General features: G+C 36.1%; 1 protein-coding gene across 1 annotated transcript in view; it reads right to left on the bottom strand.

The window, feature by feature from the left end:
• The window catches only part of LAMA2 (laminin, alpha 2), a gene marked incomplete at its 5' end in the record, with an annotated part of 113,985 nt that overhangs the window by 44,530 nt on the left and 48,002 nt on the right, over nt 1–21,453 (bottom strand). The window contains 7 exons of the mRNA XM_009702647.1: nt 3,337–3,496; nt 8,414–8,547; nt 9,473–9,616; nt 11,220–11,374; nt 12,437–12,442; nt 14,138–14,320; nt 17,671–17,787. Of these exons, the coding sequence (XP_009700949.1) occupies nt 3,337–3,496; nt 8,414–8,547; nt 9,473–9,616; nt 11,220–11,374; nt 12,437–12,442; nt 14,138–14,320; nt 17,671–17,787 (899 nt within the window). The remainder of the gene's footprint in view (nt 1–3,336; nt 3,497–8,413; nt 8,548–9,472; nt 9,617–11,219; nt 11,375–12,436; nt 12,443–14,137; nt 14,321–17,670; nt 17,788–21,453) is intronic.

Below are 21,453 nucleotides of genomic sequence, written 5' to 3'. Positions count from 1 at the left end.
CAGCATCACACCTCATACTCTATCCTACAACTGTTTTATGTGCTGAACTGTGCTCACTACCCACCTCTGCCTCATGGTATCTAACTAAAGGAAAAAAGAAAACCATTCAGGAAAGGGTTCAGATTTAAACTTTACTGTGTTCCAGGTGCTTTTTTTTACCCTGAAACATCAAAAACCCTTGAACCCTTTTCCCTCTAGAGATTCTGCTAAATCTCTAACTTCTTCCTAAACGCACACTTCGTGAAGCTTCATTGTTAAGTAATTCTTCTTGACTAAGTACTATTCAAATATTGTCAGTATTTAAATATTAAGTAAATACCCCAAATAAATATTACTACTAATAAACATGAAGTAAAAGCAGTAGATATAATATTAAATATTTTAAAATTCAAACTAATTTTTCCTCTGAAAGTGCAATTTAAGATGACCTTTGTTAGGAGTGGTGACATCTTTTATTGGAGCAGTAGGTACCAGCTTTGGGGCCTGGTTACTCAGATAATACATATCTCCTTATCCCTTTGCCTCACTTTTTCTACAATGAAACCACAATACCAAAAGCTCTTTATTTAACAATAAAATAGTTATAACAATTAAACCTAGACATGACATCAAGTAAAACATACATTTTTATTAGTCCAATGTGACAGTTTTGCTACAGAAATTAGGACTAGGCACAAGCCTACTTTATGCTGTGGCACAGAACAGTTGTTGCTGAACTTCTGTATCATCTTTGATTCTCTGGATTCTTAATGTAAACACAAGATTTTTTTTTCAAAGTAGAATTCAGGTGAAAGCCCTGGTCTGTGAGGTTTGATGTTCTAGAGCTGTGCAAATATAAATGGTATTACTATGTTTCAGTACTTGCCCCACTTGTCTTCTGATAATTCAAAAGTGAAATCTAAAATAAAATAAGGTTTGGGTTTAGGCTGGCATTGGAGGTTGAAGTTTCATGACTCCTTCAGGGGATCACTGAAAGACAACAAGCCAAAAACCACCTGACCATGTACTTTCTAGGGTCTCAACCGAGTCAACGACATTCAAATATTGTACAAACCAGACTCTCAAATGCTTTTCTAAATACAGAACAATGAAATTATTCATTTAATCATAATTGTGGCACTACAATTGTTACCTGAGCCAGTCTGTCTTCCTGAGCCTGCAGTCAGACTCTGACAATTAAGCGTTTTGGTGAGGTGGGCAGACACATAGATGCCCTATAGCCTCTATGGACTGGTGTATTTGGGCCTTTGGTCATTGTAGCTACAGAGCATGGCAAGCACTGAATAATCCCAATTCTACTGAGTGGAGTGTTTATTCCACTGAGTTATCATGGCAAGTAAAAAACAGGACATAATGCCAATGCGATTAGATTTGTTACGGGTGAAAACAACAGTGGAAATTAAAATTTATCTGACAGCAAAAATCCAAGAATGAAAGAAAGTCGAGAAGTAAATTAGGTGTGGGAGATAAATCACCTCTCCCTGATTTATTTCCATTCCCTTTGAAAAAGCAGATCAAAGAGACAGAGTGCAGAAAGCCAGTGAGGCCTTTCTGCTTTTGAAACGGTCACTAATCTCTGCAGTACAGAGCCACTTTTAGCAAATGATGATTCATTAATTTTAGAAGTATGTTTTGAGGGTTCTTGTTTAGGGCTAACAGAAGAAAGCAAACAACTTTAGTTGCCTCTAGGTAGAAAGCTGGAAGGTAGAGAGCAAACCAGAACCTCTGTTTAAGGCTGTAAGGAGAACATAGAAAAAGGTGACAGAAAGGTTGCTTTTTCTAATATGTAATTCTCCAAGAAATTATTCAATTGTCTTCTTTGCCTATTTCCCATATGAAATCAAATTACATAAAAGAAAATGCATGGCAGTTATTTACACCCTTAAAGTTCAACAAGAAACGTCAAGATTATGCGTTGCACCTGCATCTTTAGAACTTGAAAATGTTCATGATTTTTTTTGTGGATCCATTTCAGATAAAACAGAGAGAGTGGATCTGAGTTTTACTAATATGGACTGACTTGCAATTTCCTAGCCCAAAATCTCACAAAATTTTTTCATGTTCCTGTGAATGCTTGTCAAATTCAGATATATCTCAGTTAAGTTAGCTGGTAGTTGTGCAAGTCTGCTCAGAATTGCTTCTTTTGTGCTTGCAGAAGCCATGACCAAGTTCTAAAATGAAGTTACCCGACTGTGCTCCAAAACACATGGATATCTTTGAAGCTAAAGCTGGACTTCAAGACACTGATTTCAAGCAAGTGGAATCTACATTCTCTGTTCCTCTTATATCCTCTGATTTTGTCTTTGTCTCTCTTGAAACATGCACCCACACTATTCTGTGTAAGAAAGGAATACATCTATCCACATATTCCCAAACCAGAACCATCTAGAAAGTTGAACTTTCTAAAAACTAGAAAGTTGGACCATAAAATATTGTGCTATTTTAACACTTGAGGACATACACCAATTTTAGTGTAAAAAACCAGTTCTTTTAGTTCACTGCTTGGGAAAGTCAAAATGTTAGCTTTTTTAATTTTAAATGAGGATTTGTTTTGTAATGTTACAATAAAAAAAATTGATCAGCAACAAAATAGTTCATTTAAATTGTTTTGTAATGAATACCACTGGAAAATATATACCAACTAGTACTTATTGGAGAACACTTTTTGCTGAAAGATTTCCATCTGTTCTATTTGGCATAAATCTTCTATTCGTTCCCTTTAAGTTAAGCAATGTAGAAGTAGTCACCAGAAAAATTAATAGGCAAAAAGAATAGCCCAGGGATTGGATGCAGGTAGCAGCTAAAAAGAGGGGTAGTACCAGGGGGAAAACAGGAATAAAACCAAAGAAAATAAAGCAGAAACACCAAAAGTAGACTGCAAAGGAGGAATTGATACTATGAGGACGACAAAGAAAAAACCCCTGAATGTAGAGGAATATACGTTGTTATACACATTGTTAGGAGACCAGGAAAGTATGGAAACAGAAATGAGTTCCCGTCACTGGAATACTGAAAGCCTGTTGGGGCAGTAGTTATGTCCAAGGTACAGCACCAGTTGCAGGAATTACTTGCTTGGGCTAAAGTCTGCGTCAATCAGCCAGCCACCAGGCTGCTGGTTGGAAGTTAACAGCATGGGCAGAGAAAGCTCAGGTCTGTGCACCTATATGTCTAGGCAAACCCCAATAATCTTTCAAGAGTGCAGGTGTACTCTTTGCTACTACAGCAGCTACTACAATGATGTCAGCATATTAAAGTTTAATATTTCTACTGTAAGTAATAATGAAAATTGTCCACATAAACAGCCAGTTAATACACTAGCACCAGTCAAGACATTACCTTTATCTTTTCAGTTAAACCCCCAACAAACAGCATGGCATTAGCATCTACATCCAGAATAGTATATCCAGGTGGAGAGACAGCACTGAATGTGGCTGGCACAATGCTGGCTTTAGGACCATCCAGAGCTCGCACGGATATTGTGCCATTTTTCCCAGTCCTAGAGATTTTAGCAAAATAATTTAAGCATACAGTCAGTAGTTAAACCAAACATAGCAAAAGTGTATTTGAGACAGCATCTTTTAATAGAGGCATGTACTACTGATTTGATTATGTTCCATTTTGATACAAATGAATAGACTCTTATGCCTGCCTAAGTTGAAGACATGATCACAGAACCAGGTTTTTTTTCTCACCTCAATGTCCTTTTTGAACAAAATTCACTATACAGATGAAGTGGAACTTTCATTGACTAAAAAAAGGAGGTTGCATTTTTTTAAATTATTGTGATGACATTAGTGTTAAGTAATTGTTTTTTGATGTAACAAATGATGTAGGCGAGGTTCCAAATTAAATTTCTGCATTTCATAAGGTTTATTGGATTATATTTAAACTGAAATGAATGATCATGTGATAAAGCACTTCAATTTCCTTCACTGTGATGCACAGAGTTTGCATTTTCTGCAGTGGAGCTCTCTCATTGCTTATCAAACAGGCACAAACCCCATTACATTTAAGGTTGTCCTCTATGAATCATATCAAATACTGATGGTAAAACCAACAACAACAGAATTTACCATTTGTTAATAGTTTCTGCAGCAGTTCATTTTCTACACCTTAAGTTATATTGCTGTACTAACTGGCATGGAAAGATTTTGCTGACATATTTTTACAATGGAATGAACAGAATGTGGAGAGAGATCACAAAAAAAAGAAAAAAAAAGGTTGGCTTGGGGTACTGAAGTAACAAGCAGACTAAAACTGAAAAGCATACCTTTCAGGAAGGACTGTCATTTCTGTTAAATAAGGCTTTACTTGAAGAACTTACATTTAGAGCACAGCAAGGAAGACTGCATAATTTAGGTTACTGAATAAGCTAAATGAAGACGTTGTTACCCTGTACTTATACAATTCCTGGGCTTAGAAAGTTTACTGAGCCAGGGCTCTAAAGGGTGAAAAAATCCTATAAGACTATGCATTTTATGTCTGAAAAACACTCTTCAGCATTTCTTTTGGCTCAGAACATATTACCCCCAAAAAAAGAATGAGTGGAGAGTTTTCTTATGAAACAACATAGAACCGGAAAAAAAGCCACTTAAAAAAAAAAAAAAAATTAATTGAGCCATTTCAGTTTTGATAAATTTCTCCTGAACTGTGAAGCAGGGTTGCAAAGTAATTTTGAGAGTTTCCAATCAATGGGGAATGCCTTTGTAGATCTGTGCCATCTTGCCTGCTTTGTAGTCAGGGATCTCAGGGCTTTCAATGTGAAAAATATATATTTAAAAAAAACACTGGAGCTCTCGGTTATGCACCCATACCTTGACCTGGCAGCTCTGGAAACCACATGCATGGGACTCTCCATTTCTTGGTGAATCTCCTAAGTCATATCTGGGGTATGTGAACATGATGTCCAAATAATTTTAAAGAAATGGGCTAAAGCCATCCACATTATTGTAAAGAATTTCTTAATTTCCTTTTAATGTCAATATTTTACCTTTTATTCAAAGATCAACTGAATGCTAAGTCGATAGTTTTCTATGCAGCAGAAATTCCAAATTTTTAATTTATTTTTTCAGAAGGTTTATTGATGTGAAGCCCTTTAAAGGATAAAAGTTCTCAGTGTAGTAATTGTTGAAAGACTAACAGTTGCTAAAGACTTCTTTTAAACTGCTTAGGTACAACGGTCTCTGAAAGTTAGCCATTGGCACTTTCAATCGATATTGTGCTGAAATCAAGATTCCAGTTTAGAAACATCCAAGTGCAATAATGCAGAAGTCACTGAGCACACTGACACATTTTAGGGTGTCTAATATGTCACAAATAGCATGGATATCTTTCATCTTCAAACAGACTGAAATGCTAACAATGGAGTCTCTTCCATAAATAATTCTCTCTTATTTAGGGAGGACAATTGAGCTTGAAGAAAGAACTTGGCTAACTTGACAGCAAAAAGGCATTGTTATCCTGTACATCACAAGTCATCAGGTTAGAAGATATTGTTCTAGTGATAGTCAGTTCTGCAAAACTGGAGGATTACAGATGTACCAGCATTATGTGACCAATCATCTGAAAAATTTATTGTAATGCCACGCACGCAGGTTAGGAGATGCATAATGTAAATGAGATGACTTTCGCAAGTCATCAACATTAGATTACAAAATACCATGTAGAAACCTCTGCTCCTTGACCCCTTGAGAGCACAGAAAGTCTTCATTGCAAAATATGGCTTAGATTTGCCACGGTAGTTTAAGACTGAATTCTTGCTGAGCTGGGCTGGATGTGTCTACAGTGAACTTGTGATTCCAGCATTCCTTGTCCTCAAAGAAGAGTGCTGCTTAAACTCTGTCATTGGCAATTAAAACAATGGTAGTACTTAAATCACACTTGATCAAAATCACAACTACTCAGGTGCTCCTTCTAACTGAGGTGTGCTGAAGTCAAGTGACATTGTTTCATGGATCTAGTGAGTCTCCAAAATATTCTGTCATCCATTTGACTGTTTCACAAAATTGACATTGTTTGCATGTTGTAAATCTGCTTTAAATCATTCTGTCACATACTGTTATGCCAGATTTTCCTCTGTTAATTGATACTTTGATTGATTGCAGTTCTTGATGCCAATCAGATTTGCCTCCGTAAGCAGGTATGTAACTCTGTAAGTGACATTTGTTAAATTCCTCTACCATCAAAGTATATGGAATTCCTTTAGAAATTCCTACATGAATAAACAAATTTTACTTCAATTAAAAAAAATAAAATATTTCCATTATAACCTCTGTATATACAATAAAATGCAAACTATTAGTATGCTTTAAATAAAAAGGTGACAAAAATTAAAAATGTCCCTGGAAAACAGAACCGGTAATTATCAATTTAGTCTTAACACACTGGTAATTTTGGTGCCGACATTAACTGAACTGAACACCTCTGATAATTACTCAACAGTCAGCTTTTTCACATTTAGATTTCATTCAGTATGCTGAGTGACCTTGTTAGAATTTCACAACCTCTGTGCCACCACGTCTCTTATTTTTAAGGCCCTTTGGGATCCTTGATTAAGAACTGCTATCAACCTTTAAACCTATCATATCCTTATTATTGTGTGTCAATGTCTGTCACCACTGAAATCAATGGTAAAATTCAGCAAGGCCAGAATTTCATCTTATGTCCCCATTCTAAATGGATGTCCTGCTCCAGCTGTTCAGGCAGCTCTGCCAGGCTTCTGAAAAAGTCTGTGGCTGGAACTGAGCAGAAATTTGGAGAAAAAAGGTAAAGGAATGAAACGAGGAAAACTCTCCAATAGCTTATGAAGGGAGTCAGAAGAGAGTTATCAAATGGACTAAAATGTTCAAAGTTGAATAGTCTTCAGTAGGGTACATGATTTATGAAGTCTGCCTTAAGAATACACAATCAGTCCCGAGTTCTTCATCTTAATCCCACAAATCCAACTACTGTTTCTGCAATGTAAATCTCCCAAACACTGCTCTGTACTTCAGATTTGTGCAGCTGTAATTGTTCTAAATTGCTGATCCAGCAGTTTGTTCAAAACTAATGGCATGCACACCCTATATATCCAGAACAACCAGCTTAATAAGCAATGTGTTTTTGTAGGATGTGTGAATTTTTATACCATGTCCTGGCTCCATATTCTGCTGAAGCAGCTTTCTTGTAAATGAAAGTCTGGCATTACTGTGTCATGAAGCTGTTTTAGTATGCATAATACGAACTGGTGAAGATTTCAACATAGAAATCATACCCCATTTTGTATTTTTCTAGCAATAAGGTTTTATTAAGCCAGCTTCTGGAGATAGTGCCATAATTTTATTTAATTCTCTGCTCTGAAAGACTGATTTCTGTGATTTCACTAAATTATTTAAACTGGATGCCATTTCCTCCTCTGAGAGCTATGGATGTAACCAGAATGAGAGTGCTTTGTTTTCCTTCTCCTTCTTTCTCTCATTTTCTTACTATATTATCAGTTCTCTGTTTAATACTATGTGAAATTAACTGTAACGATGCAGGGGGAATTACTCAGCTTCATACCAAATTGCAATATAGAGGATGTTATCTAAATTACTAAGAACTGTTCAGAAGCAGAAGATAAAGGATATAAAGTTATGCAATCCTTATGCTGTAATTACTACACCATATGTCATGTGTTCGCCATCTGAATGGAAAATATAAGCTTCAACTAACAAATGTGAAATTTGAATATTAAGTTATGTATATTTCTAAAGTTCAAAAGCATTCAACAGTTGATCTCAAATTACAAAGTATAGTTTAACTTTCCAGAATATTTAATCCTTGAGTTTTCATAAACTGTGTATTTTTAAATATCTCCAATTTGAAGAGACATTCTGCCTATGGAAATGGTGGTTTGAGTAAGAATCAAGATACTGGTGTATGACAGACCATTCATTTGCAGTACTGTATCAAGATCAGAAATTCAGAAAAGCTGCTCCTCTTTGAAATTCAAGGAGAAAATAATAGTAGTTATCTGTTTGAGTGCCAAAACCTGTAACCAATTTTAAAAGGCAGCTAGTTGAAGAAGAGAATCGATAGAGTGATAAGTAAACAGAAAGGAATATAAGCAGTCATAGATTGTTGATACTAGAGGACAAATATGATGAAAATACATTCTTGACACAGAACAATTCAAATTTCAACAGTAATTGTAGGGTATATATTTTTGGTACTATTGGATGTAGGTTCAAAAGCTTTCATTAAACTAGATTAGAGTTTATCATATTTATGTCATCATCTTTTTTTAAAAAAGTCAGTGTTTCAAACATAGCAAGCATTTCCATGTAAAGCTGAGGTATGCCAACTTGAGGGCAGTGGATTAGAAGCAGAACTTGTTAAATTTAGCCATTTTTTTCTTTAGGAACCAAATCTTGGAAGTAAAGTATATACTTGCCTAGAGGCTTCAATCCGGTACCAAAACCCATCATCAATGGTCAGATCTGGATACTCTACCCGTCCAACACCAGATCCTACATCCCACAGGAAGCTCACCTTGCCTTTGCGCATCTCTATGGCCAAGAAGTCAGTCTACATTTAAAATATGAAAACAGAAGAGTAATCTCTTACTTTAATGAAGGGAAGTTTTCCGGAACTCTTCACATTTCAGGGGGTCTAACGGGGCATCAGAAACCCATATACAGACAGTAAAGTATGAACATTCATTCTTACAGTGATCTAAAATAAGATTCTCTTTTTCCTGCTTTCATTGGTTCAGACAAGGAATCTTAAGCCAAAGATGGCAAATGACTTCTGTCAGAGATAAGCACTAAATGACTGCTAGATTACAGAAATGTTAGTATTGTAGATCTTCAAGATGATTAAGAGAAGGATTTAAGTCAGAGTAATATTGTTGGTAAAATATCCATTGGATGGCAGAAAGATGTCAGGATTCTAGGCTAATACATGATGCCACCTAGCCTCTTCATTTTGTATTAGGTAAACAAAATAAATAGTTTGAAATGTTACAAATGGAATACTTTTCTCGTTTACTGAATTTTTATTGATTATTCTAGAATTCTATCTGCTATAGGGTTTATGGAAACTGAATCATTCATCATTATTATGCTTGGAATTGTAGTCTTGACTTAAACTTAAAATAAATAGGAGCTTTGACAGATGCAAGTTGAGTAGCTACTTAATTCCCAAGGGAAAACCCACATCCAACCAAAAAACTACCCTGGTTGCACTGTGAATTTTAAAGCTCTCATGTAGTCCATGTACAAGTCTCCCATTTCATATCTGTATTTCATATCTACATTTGCTGGTCATGTTTTAGAAGTCCCTATATTAATACCAAAGACAGTAAATGTCTAGATTATCTTAGGCTCTCTACTACTGCTTTGAAGCCTCTAGGAGGAAAAAAAAAGCCTTTCTCATATTCTGTATTTCTGTATTTGTCAGTAGTCTGATTTGATCGAGCAACCCTGACATGAAAAGCAGGAGACAGACTTACAAACTTGGCACTTCCAAGGTAAAAAAGCAGATTGTCAGCAACCACAGTCTTCACATTGACAATAACGGTGTTGTATGTTCCCTTCTTTATTTCTGGTCTGTATGTGCGAATACAATTGCCTCCAGAGGACACAGACACTTTAATCTTCAAAAAAAGCATAGCAGAAAGAATTCAGTTTACTGTTTATTATTCCAGAAATAACTTTAGATGCTTCCAAATAATTGTAACAATATTATACTTCTTTTTTTCTTCCTTCCTATTTCTGTGTTACGTGTACCAGGGAATTGCTTCGATATGCACAAGAGGTAGAAATGGAATTTTCTTTCTGGGATTGTTTATTAAAAGGACATAAAGGCTCTTTCTGGCATTCAGATTTGAAAGGACAAACCGCATGGATTAAAAACAGCTAGAAGATATACCGATGTAACGCAAGCAGTAGGGATAGTCTCTAAGTAGAGTGCACAGCCAGGAAAATAAGCAGCACTCCTGAAGGGATCACAGCACATTGCTATCAGGTAGAGAGAATGATCTATTTTTTCCTTGTAATATATTTGATAATGCCAATTTAAGACATCTCTTAACAATTATTTTTAAACTAACAGTTGTGTCTATCACTGTTTTTACGTAGCCCCTAATGGAGTTGGTATTCATAACTAAGTTTCATTTTCACAGCCGAGTGACACATGCATTGGGATATGTGTGCTAATTTCCTCAGGCTCTAAGCACGGATAAAAACAGTATACTGTTTGCTTTCATAATGCCAGGATAGACACGATGACAGTACAATGGGAGTTCAATTCCAGCTAGACATGTTTATGTATTAGAGTAGATGTACAATAATCGTATCACCTTATGCTTAGGGCAAACTTTGTCAAAAAGGAGATCCCTTATACGACCAAACTCACAATTTCCCTATCTCAGAAATGCTGAGCAGTTAAGTACTTCAAAGCCTTCAGACAGAAGATGAATGTAACAAAACCATACCATCACTGTAGCTTGTCTTTCTATCACGTGCAAATTTCATTGAGTATATGGAATACACTTTCCCAGGATCCTATTATTCTGTAGATTTTTTTTTCCAACCATTTTTCAGGAAATTTTCTTTCTCTTCAAGAATTTTTTTTCCTTTGCTGTATTAGGTCACAAGCTGAATCACCTTAGTACTAACCAGCTGAGCCTCAAGATTAGAGCATTACTGTGTCAGGGAGGCGGACTCCAAACTCATTAAATGGACTAGAAATATATTCTTAACTTAAGTTCAAGTCCTCAGAGCTGCTACTGGATAAAGAAAGTTAAGAAAATGGGAAAAGCAAGTACACTCAGCAATTTCAGTGCATTTGAAATGGTGTCAGTCTCAGGTAATACAAGTTCTATGAAATGAAATCAGGGGCTTAATATCAGTGCTGAGGCAAAAAAAAATACGTTTTCATTTTCCCAGAAAATCAATGATGTTGTGGCTCTTCTGCTGTACTATTATCCACAATAGTTCTTAAATAATAACCTTTCCAGATACATTTCTACAGATGTTATCCATTTAACAAGGGCATGTTTTAAATGAAGAAACAAGACACAGAGTGAAAATCATCAGAATATTCTCTTTTTATCTGAGAAATTATACTCCGTTACTTGCTCTCTTTACACATGTTTAGAATTAGAAAGGATTCACACTGTGGAAAAGAAATAGAAAAGTAGAAAATAAAATCCCATCAACATGCAAAAGGTCATCTTCCTGAGAAAAAGGGCTTACCGAATTGGCTTGCTTCCGAGCTTGGTTTATCAGCTCTTTTATCTGAGAAATGTTTTTCCCTAAGTTATCCTGAAGTTCTTTGATTGGTTTGATTTTATCTAGCAGGCGATCTGCTTCCTTTTCTAGGGTTTTAATACTGGAATCTGCATCAGCAACTTCATAACAAAGAACAAAGCAGAGTTTTAGAGAATAGTGTCAGAGAGTAATCACACACGGCAATAATAAAATCCAAGAAAATTCTTCATACACAATACTCAGGTGATTCTATATGCTACTATGAGGTACACACAGGCCGAGAAGCCACTTGAACGGAATAAGATAATTTAAGGATGTTTAGAATCAAGTTAAAGTAGCAATAGTAGCAAATTAAGGTGCTAAAGCAGGATTTTTGAAGCAAATAACTATGCTTCAGGTCAGAACGGCATTAATGGAAAATATTTCCTGTAGTAAAATACACTTATGAATGAAATGTTTACTTTCTATTTTTTAAACTCCAATTTTGAAGAAAAAGGCTAGATTAATGAAAACTGGTTAGTTTCCATTAGTAATTTCTGAAATAGGGTTAAAATTATCTTGAAGTTAATTCTTGAATTAACTCTAATGGCCATAACTAGAAAAAAGGTTTATTCTGGTCACAAATTTAAAATTCTGCATGTGTACTGAAAGCAGATTAAAGAACAGTGGCGGTAAACTGCAAATATTTTCTTTTTGAAATGAAGCACTTCACAAGGATATTTTTTTCTCTCTTTTTCTTTGAGCTTCAAATGACTATTTTGCCTCTCAACATACAACCAGTGAACAATGCCCTCTGGCAATTCATCAGCAGATCTAAGGACTGCAACACTTGGTTGGCATAAGGGTACGGGTTAGTGCAGATGACTCTGAAAGGGACAAACCTATATTTACTAGAACAATGTATATTGAATAATGATAATAATAATAATAATAATGCTTAGATAAAGCACTAAAGTCTGCATATCTACTTTTTGAATAGTCACCGAAACTCTGATACCAAACCTTCAAACGCTTCTTAAGGTTTCACGTAAGTGAAACTAGTTACCAAGTCATTTTATCTCAGAGCCTTCAAAAAGCAACTATTTAATTATCTCAATGAATGTGAAATGTAGAGCACCATGCAGAAGCTTTGGTGGTAAGCAGTGAATCATCATTTACTGGAAAAGGTACAATAAAAGCATCAAGAAAGAAAACGTACGTACTGATTTCTGTAGGCAAGATAAGGAGACAAAGGAAAGAGAAAAAACAGAAGATAACATAAGAAAATGTTTTGAATATCTAAACAGAAATATAAAGTAAATTAAGGGACAAGATTAATCTAGAAAAACCTTATTACCTTTTATATATTGCACATTTACATAATGAGACTTCATGGCCTGAATTTTGACATACAAGAGAGGCTATGTCTACTTTAGCATGTAGTCATGAATGCCAACATACTCATGATATACATTTGGAGTGCTTTACTCTGCGTTTACTTTAATCTCATTCTGTAATCTGAGTATCCATTAGCAGTTGGAGAGTGGTAAAAGCGTACTTCTGGAGAACATCTTCCAGTTAAGCTTTACCCGACATGAAAGAGTTTGCAAATGTTAAGATCAATGTGAATGAAATAATGGTGACTGGGGACAATCAAGAGATTCACTTCTAAATTATTGCTCCTAGTCTCAACTAAATCTCTTGATTGTCCCCAGTCACCATTATTTCATTCACATTGATCTTAACATTTATCTTAACATTAATGTACACACAGTCTTAGAATACTTGGGTTAGGACAGATGGCCTAGTCTAGATCCATCAGTACCAAGAAATCACTCCTTTTAGGCCACTTCTCAGTTGTTTTTCACTACCTTGCCAGAGGTCATTACCTCATAGATCTGCTTGTTCCATAACCCACCACAATCTAACCACACTATTTCAATCAATAATTACTTTTCATATTGTCTAAACTAGTACGGATCAGTCTGCCTGATGGGGGTTATACCTGGGGCTCACACATATATCTCAGTTGATGAGGGATCAGGAACTCGCAGTAGGCAGGCAGTGACAAACAGCCATTGGGATTAACCTCTTTCACTGGTACAGCTACAATTTGGAGAAGGTATTTGTTCATAGAATGAAAATGACAACCTCCTAAATTGGATGTGTTTAGGTCCCCAGCTTCATCAACCTGACAACAATGTGGGGAGCCCAGGTTAGCTGAGAAATTAGTCCTTCAGTAATTTTCTAAAGACACTCTGGTTTTGTGGTCAGCCCTGGCTGTATAGTCCTATATGATATCTTCTAGTAATCTACCATAAAATGTGTGGTAATTTAGAATTCAACTTTATCTATCATAACCAAAGTGAAAATGCTAAAGCAATTGTCACATTTGATAAGAGAATTCACTGTCAAAAAAAAAAAAAAAGGCAGCATAATAAAAACCATTCCCAGAATCATCTTTTTCTCTTTCTTCTTGAGTGTCTTCAGTGTTCTACCAAAATTAGTAACATGTATGAAAGAAGTCATGAATTTCTCCCAGAACTGATTATCTTACTGACTGAAGAAGACAGGGTTAGTGCATGGAATTTTGCTTGAATCAAAGGGTGAATTGCCAGTCAGAATCTTTGATTATTCACCTCCTAAATACTTTAAAAAGTAGTCTGTGGAACAAATCTATCCACTACATGTTCATCCTGCTGACATTAGCTTTTTCCCCAACTACTAGCAGCAGTCCTTAAGATTTAAAATTCTTTTTATATATAAAGTCCAGAAAATAGAAGTGATAGAGATTCCTTTTATCCTAGCATACTGCAGTTACACTATGTGAGTGAAATTCTGGAGTATCTCTGTCTCATTTTGAGATATGAAATGAAAACCACAAACTGGAAAAAACACCACCAAACAACCCAAAAATATCTTACTGTTCTCGATAGGATCCTTTACAACAGCATTTGTTTTTGCCACGTCGTCTGCAAGCTTACTGTAGTTGTTTCTCAAGCCCAGGAGATTCTGGTTGAGGTCTTTAATCTGGGCCAGGACGTCATTTGCAGTATCATTGGCTTGTCTTGCTTTGTCTTTGGCTGCCTGTACCTTTATAGCTGTATCTGTAGGTAGAAAAGGATAATGAAATGATTGCCTAGTGTACAGAAGTTTCCTTCACACATCTTAAGAATAAAGTTAGGTCAAAATTCTACCATCTTAAATTGTGTTGTGTAGTTCCTTGAGAGTTCATATCGCACACATAGTAAGACATTACTATTACAAATGTGGATTCCAGAATCTGGCCCTTTACGTCTTTTTTTAGACATCAAATGCACCTGAAGAAGAGAAAATGCTTCAGTCCCATTTGTATATAAAGGACAAATCATTTTCATTAGGTAAATTTTTGTGCATTGTTGTTGCTGTTGACTCACTAGTTAATCTCTGACCAAGTGTCAGATAGAATATTTGATACTTATAATAGAAATAGAATTTTCAATGTTCTGATGTACAGAGTACAGAAATCTGAATCCATATGTTTCAGCTGAAATTGTGACAAATAATCTTGTGAATCAGGACACCAAGAGTCCATTGACTGAGTTAATCACATGCATCCATAGACATCCTCGGTGACCTTGAGCTGCCCCACCTCTCTGCCTGCAAAACTGAAATGAATGTTCTATCTCTGGGGTGAAAACATTCAAGTCTGGAATGTTTTTGATTCTGCTGTTCATAAATGATAAATCAGACAGTTAGGTATTCAAGTAGGTATTTATCCAAATCCTGTATTAGTAAATTGGATTGCTTTAAAACTTATCATGCAGCTCAGGAGCTGTTGCCACACCGAGATTACATCACGTGATGAGCCAGCAGCACAGGCTGTGCTGGGCTAGGGAGGTGCCAAATTTTCTGAAGTCCCACAGATGGGAGGAAGTGAGCAAGCAGAAAATGTTGTGGTGGACACTCCAGCTTGCAAGGGAACCTATGTGAACTCCCACTCTACCACCACACCACAGGGGAGTCGTGAGACTAGCAGGAGCCTGGTTTGACACCTGCTTCCTGTGAAACTCTTCTTGGAGTTGCTTTCCCTTTCTGTTCTCCAAGGTATCCTCGTGTCTCTCACTCATATGAGAATTTTGGAGTGCAACTCAGAAGTTTGGACATCTCTGAAACAACCATGTAGAGACAGTGCCACTTGCCATACTGACTGGGGCTTCCTGTGGTAGTCCGTGAAGTTAACAGACTGCATTCCAGTAGTGGGTAAGGCACAGGAGGTTGTGATTTCTTTCAATTTCTGATTTAAGAGGTAGTTGATAAGAGTCAGTTTATCCCAACATTTGGTGGAGCAGATTGCACATTCGCAATTCCACGACTGTATGAAGACATGGGAAACATTTTCTCCATTTCAAGGGATCAACAGCATAGGTTTCCAAATGGTCTCCTAGGCAGGTCCTTCTCCTTCTGTGGAACATCTGATGTCATCAAGCCTGTGGCCTGGGAAGCATGGGATGCTTCCAAAGGCCATAGAGAATTGATGGGTTTGTCCTGCACACTGGAGAGTTACATGACCCTTGTTACTTTCTTGAGTAAAGTTATAGTATACCTGTGCTCCAAACAACTCCACCTTTATTTCTGAAGTTTTGGCTCTGAAAAGCCCCGAAAATACAATAGCACCTTGAAAATATAACTGAACCTTTAATAAACCATTATCATCATCAGTACTGACAAGTGAAAGAACAGAGAGTTCTGACTGCCTTTTTTCACCTCCTTTTTTCATCATATCTAAGTATCCCTTTTTGAGGCCATTATTAGAGGTCATGCACTTTTCTGGCAGAGTGAAAGTTGGAGTTACTGTGTTACTTCCCTCTATTGGTCACACAAATTATATTTATTTACAGCCACACTTTAAATTATGCCATCCCTGCGTATGTGGGTCCTTGTCCTAAGGTGATCTACCCATCTATCCCATTTTGAAACTTTCTGCTTTAATTTGGCTATTAGTATAGCATGGACACAAGAATTATTAGTTTAAGCTGCTCTCTGCTTTCTTGAATCCTTGAAGAACAAGATATATGACAGGGTTATTTCCTCTCCCATCCTCATTGGTTATTTCCCTGTTGGACAACTAATTTACTGCATTTTCTTATCCATGCCATTTATTTGCTCTGAATTTCGTTCTTAATACACATCCGCTTGTTTTTACGAGTGTCCTTGTCCCAGGAGCAAGCACCCTGTAACTCTAATATGACAAGAGTTTATTACATTACTAATGGTTGCATATTTCATATTTCTTTACTTTTTCATATTTGGTATTCTGTGCCCTAAGGTCAACTGGCCTTAGAGGTCCATTTTGTTTGACTGAGACATCTATCTGTGCACAGGAAGAGAAGCCGTCATGTCAATACCTGTGGCCAAAACCCAGGAAGTGGCATAAGATGAGTATGACATATTAAAACAAATTTTTGTGAATATCTGATTTCAAGGATTCCTAAATGTAAAACAAAACTTTTCAGTTATGTGGAATCTTAAAGCCACTAAAATGTGCAAGATGAATAGTAAATTGTTTTTCACGCCAAGTTTTCACTTGCGGTCTGAACCTTCCAGACCATCACAAATCAGACAGAATATAGATTTTCTTTAGAGACTTTTCTTAAGGCATATCTTCAGTTTATAAAGTGCTCCTTGGAGAGGAAAGTTGTAGCAGATTACATTGATAAAAACCTTTTTATTTTCTAAAACAAACATTCAGTTTATCACTGTCCATTATAATGAAACTACATTGTAGCTCCCTGTCTCTCGCTATCACAAAATAGCCAACATCCCAGGATGTCAGGATTTTAATGAGGATTACAGATTTTTTTTTTAAATTTTTTTTCATTATATAGAATTATCAAGGTGCATAGCACTTCAGAGTTCACTGAGGAAAGTCTGTTTCAGTTCTAAGCAATTTACAGTCTAAAAAAGATATACAACACCAAATAGTGACTGGAAACAATGCTGCAGCATAAATCAATGACAGCGTGGTAAAAAGGTAAGAGGAAACCCAGCAAATTTCATCATGCTTTTTCTGTAAAGTCAGTAAGTCTTTATTCTTCTTGGGTTAAATTATATTGGTTAAGTTATAATGGTTCATTAAACAGTAGTTTCATAAAACGACTTTTCATGTTTAAAGAAAAGACTCTTTGTCTCAGTGTGTCATAATTCCTGATATCATAATTCTTTTCTTTCTGAAACCTTTTGCAAACTGCAGAAGCATGGTACCTTCTCCTGTGCCAAAGTACAAACTAATACCATGTAAGTGTCTTCAGTTCAGTTCTCTCTCTCACATTGTTCATCTTCGTCTTATTACAGTGATCAATGGTCAAAGTGGACAGAGCATGGACACAGACAAAGATCAATCAGACAGATGTTAGTGATGGAAAACGAAACAAAAGAGCAGGGATGAGTCAAGTGTTGCAGCACTTTTCCAGCTTACCGTTAGGAATGGCTGACAGCTTTCCTAAGGTTTCGTTCAAAGTTCTCAGGAGAACGGAATTCTTCTCATCAGCATCTTTCAGTCTGTTCTGCATGCTGTCCAGATTATCCCTCTTTTCTATAAAAAGTGCACATAGTACAGAAGCTTTAACTCTTTGTTTCCACTATCCTTTCTTTGCACATAATTTAAAATGCCTAATGAGCAAGCCATTTATCATTAAGATATTATATTGTGTAAATAAGGAAGATCCAGTAAAATTGTTTGTAGGGTTCACTGATAATCATCTTCTGTTTCTTTAAATTCCCTACTTCCACGGTATCTAAACACTTGAGTTCCTTGTACTGTTGTATATTTACCAAGGGTTTTCCTAAGGTGTACTAAGGAAAGAAAAAAATGACAATCACAGATAGTGTGATTTATGCAAACTCACAATGACCCACTGATAGATTCAACAAGTGTGATGTGTAGTCATAACTGTGATTCCTAGATTAAACTACTACTGAAATTTTCTTCTTAACGTGGTTGTCTGGGTTGAATGAGCTGAACATAGTGTGAAAGAGGTAAGATCGGTTAGGTCAGCTTACTGCTGCAATTAGACTGGCCAGTTCTCTTGGATTTTCTCAAAGATAACCAATGTTGACATAACATCTGAGGAAAACACATGAGATCACCCTAGCACAGATCATCAATATGAGGAGAATACAGTAACAACAGGTTATTATGAAATAAATACACTAAATTAATGGGGAAAAAGCCCACCTAGTAAATAAAACTCAAAGTTAAGTATTTGTTCAAATTGAAGAATCAGTACAAATCAAAGGCACAGGTGTGTCATATTCGGTACATTACAGATGAAACTGATGTTATCCTTTGCAGGTAAGTTCCTATTCTTCAGCAGTTGCTTTGAATAAAATTATGGATTTTTTTTGAACAGTATCCAGCATAGCAATAATTTTTCAAACTCGCTTTCAAAATCTCTTTCAAAGTGAGATTCCAGCTAAGCTTTATGGCTATTTAAACAGACGTTACTTCAAAATTTAGAAGTAAAGTTTGACGCAGTAAATGGTAGTTAATGCTTAAACTACTGTCTTAGGGAGCATTTTTCATCATTTCTTCCTATCAGTATGGAACTCTTTGGAACATACAGCTGGTAATTTCGTACCTTAAAGGTATGCCCTACTGGGAAACTGCTTGATAGCAGGAAGAGGAGAATAATTTGTAGAAAAGGAGTTCAATGTACAAAGTATGACTGTGACCTTCAGATACATGACAGGTTGTTGAAAATAAATACTTAATTTTTGGATACTTAACCAAGTAGATACCAGGATAGGAAAACATACTGGAGATGAGGTTTCTTGGTGAATTATAGTCACATACTTGTCAAAACCAAAAAACATCTCTTTTTATTAAGGGATAATAATTAGATGTATCATTGGTACTCCAACATCTCCAGCAGGATCAGGGCTGTACCCCTTTTGTGAGAGATTAAACAGAATAGTAGATTAAAATGAGGGATTATGGTTCACATTCCACAAATTCTAAAAAAGTAAGGTTTCTTAAAACTAGATGTGCAAGAAGCAATTTGTAAAGAGAAAAATCAGACAAAACGTATATTACCTACAAGAAATCATTAACTAATTTTTCCAAGACTATAGCAAGGCTGAAATTGTGGATGGAATTTAAATGAGAACCATACTTTTGTTGTTAGACTCTTTGAAATGTCATTCAGGAGGAAAACTGTTTGCTTTATTTAAATGAGAGCAACACACAGGACTGCAGGATTGCCTGGAGGTAAGCCTTCATTCCTGCAAAATGTCCTGCGGAGGAACAGGGCATTTGTGTGAACTGCAAAAGGCACAGTTACACTACAAGTTGGGAATAATCATATAAATTATAAGATCACTCTTCTCCTCAAAATCACCTTTTATTTTTAAATGACAGTTTTGTCTCCACTGATGAATGAGGCTACTGGTAATGTGATGTTGTTAAACCAGGATGAACTCATAGGATTCTGGTCTTAAATGCTTTAAGACTTTATCTCAGTTCATTTCTTGTTAAGTAATAATACCGACAGAAACGTTTTAATTTCCCCCATTTAATTCTGAAATTACAGTCTGCCTGATATTTCCTTGGTGTCTCTGGTGCCATTTAGGATGTTAGTGTTTATAAAGTGTGTTAATATGTCTGAGATATTTGATTCATTTCCGGTGGTGGTGTACTAACTTTGTTGCATGCTTTTAAATTATCTCGTTTTCTCCTCTTTACTCTGCCAGATCCAACATTATGCTAATTATCCCCTGCTTATATTTCTGAAGAATCATGTTTCCAGACTTCTGTTTTCAGCTTTGTAACCATAGCAGCAAACGATTTTTATGGATTTTAATAAGAAAAGTTGCCCTAGAACTCCTGAAATTGAATACTGAGACTCCACCTGTTCAATATTTTTTCTTTTAATTCCTCAAATATATTTTAACTGTGTTTTTTAAAAAATTACAATAATAAAGCCGTAAATAAGTGCCCTGAGGGAGGCTGTTATAGGAACAGATGTGAGGAGATACTAAGGCCCATGTCAGAATTTCAAGGAAATTATTCATTTTGCACAGCAATATTAACACGAAGTTATATTTTGAAGTAACTTCCCATACTGTAATCCAGATGGCCTCTTCACTAAGCACTGAGCTAATTTTGTGTATGAATCATGAACTGAACTGACTTCACATCAGCTCTTCCCCATCCTTTAATTATTAGCATTTATGAAAAATGTTGGAGCTATGACTTGAAGGCCTGAGATCCTCCAGTTAATCAGAGAAGTTAGACAACATATAGACAGCTACAATCTTTAAGTTCTTCCAAACTACGTAGCTTATCTAACTTGGAAGAGGTTAGTGGATCTGCACTGAAAGACGCCAGGCACTGTCAATTCACATTAAAGTGTAGGTTGAGGAGTATCCTGAGAAATTTATCTCAATCCTATTTCCACTTGATTAGCTCTGCACGGAGATGGCACAGGATGCCAATCAATGCACAGTTTATTGTTCAAATCAACAAAACTACCCACACATCACTGAAACTAAACCCTAAAGAGTAGGTAGGATCCTGAAGGACTTTGCAGGTACGAGCCTTTAGGTTTTCTGGCTTGGTTAACATGAACAAAGATTTTCAATTTCTGTTTATATTTCCATAGTTAAACATTATAGCATTATAGAATAAAGCATCATCCCTTTTTCCTCTGAGTGACTAAACTGAAGTGAGTCAAATAATAAAAAAAAATATCCCTGCACTCATGTATTATTTCAACTTAAGATGAACTTAAGAACTTAGTTACTTACCGTTTATAAACAGCGATCTATTTTTACAAGAGACAAGTTTTTACAAGTCTCTGCAGATCACATACATAGGTGGTATCAGTTAATTACTGATGATGTGCCACCACTGCAATGCTAGTGGAAACAGATGTCTTCTGATAGTATGACCAAATGCAGTTTTCCATGTGAAATTTCCCAAGAAGATATCATAAGGCTACGCTAACCAATGTGTATATCTCAAAATCAGAATAAAGGTGGCAATCTATCAAGGAGCAACTTATGCAGCTGTTTTTATTGATTGGATACTGCACAAATGAACTGGCAGTTGCACACATCCCTTTCTGTTACCTTTGTTTCACGTCTTTCAAATAGCATTCTTGCTCCTCACAGTCTCATCCTATGAAGAGGAAGACGGGTCATAAGCTAAATTTTATTCCCCTAAAACAAGCAAGACTTAGAAACTGGCATTAGGCCCAAA

The sequence above is a fragment of the Cariama cristata genome, unplaced genomic scaffold (genome assembly GCF_000690535.1).
Source record: "Cariama cristata isolate BGI_N322 unplaced genomic scaffold, ASM69053v1 scaffold20836, whole genome shotgun sequence".
Lineage (NCBI taxonomy): Eukaryota > Metazoa > Chordata > Aves > Cariamiformes > Cariamidae > Cariama > Cariama cristata.
The sequence above is the reverse complement of the archived record's forward strand: the minus strand, read 5'-3'. Positions and strand labels throughout refer to the sequence as shown.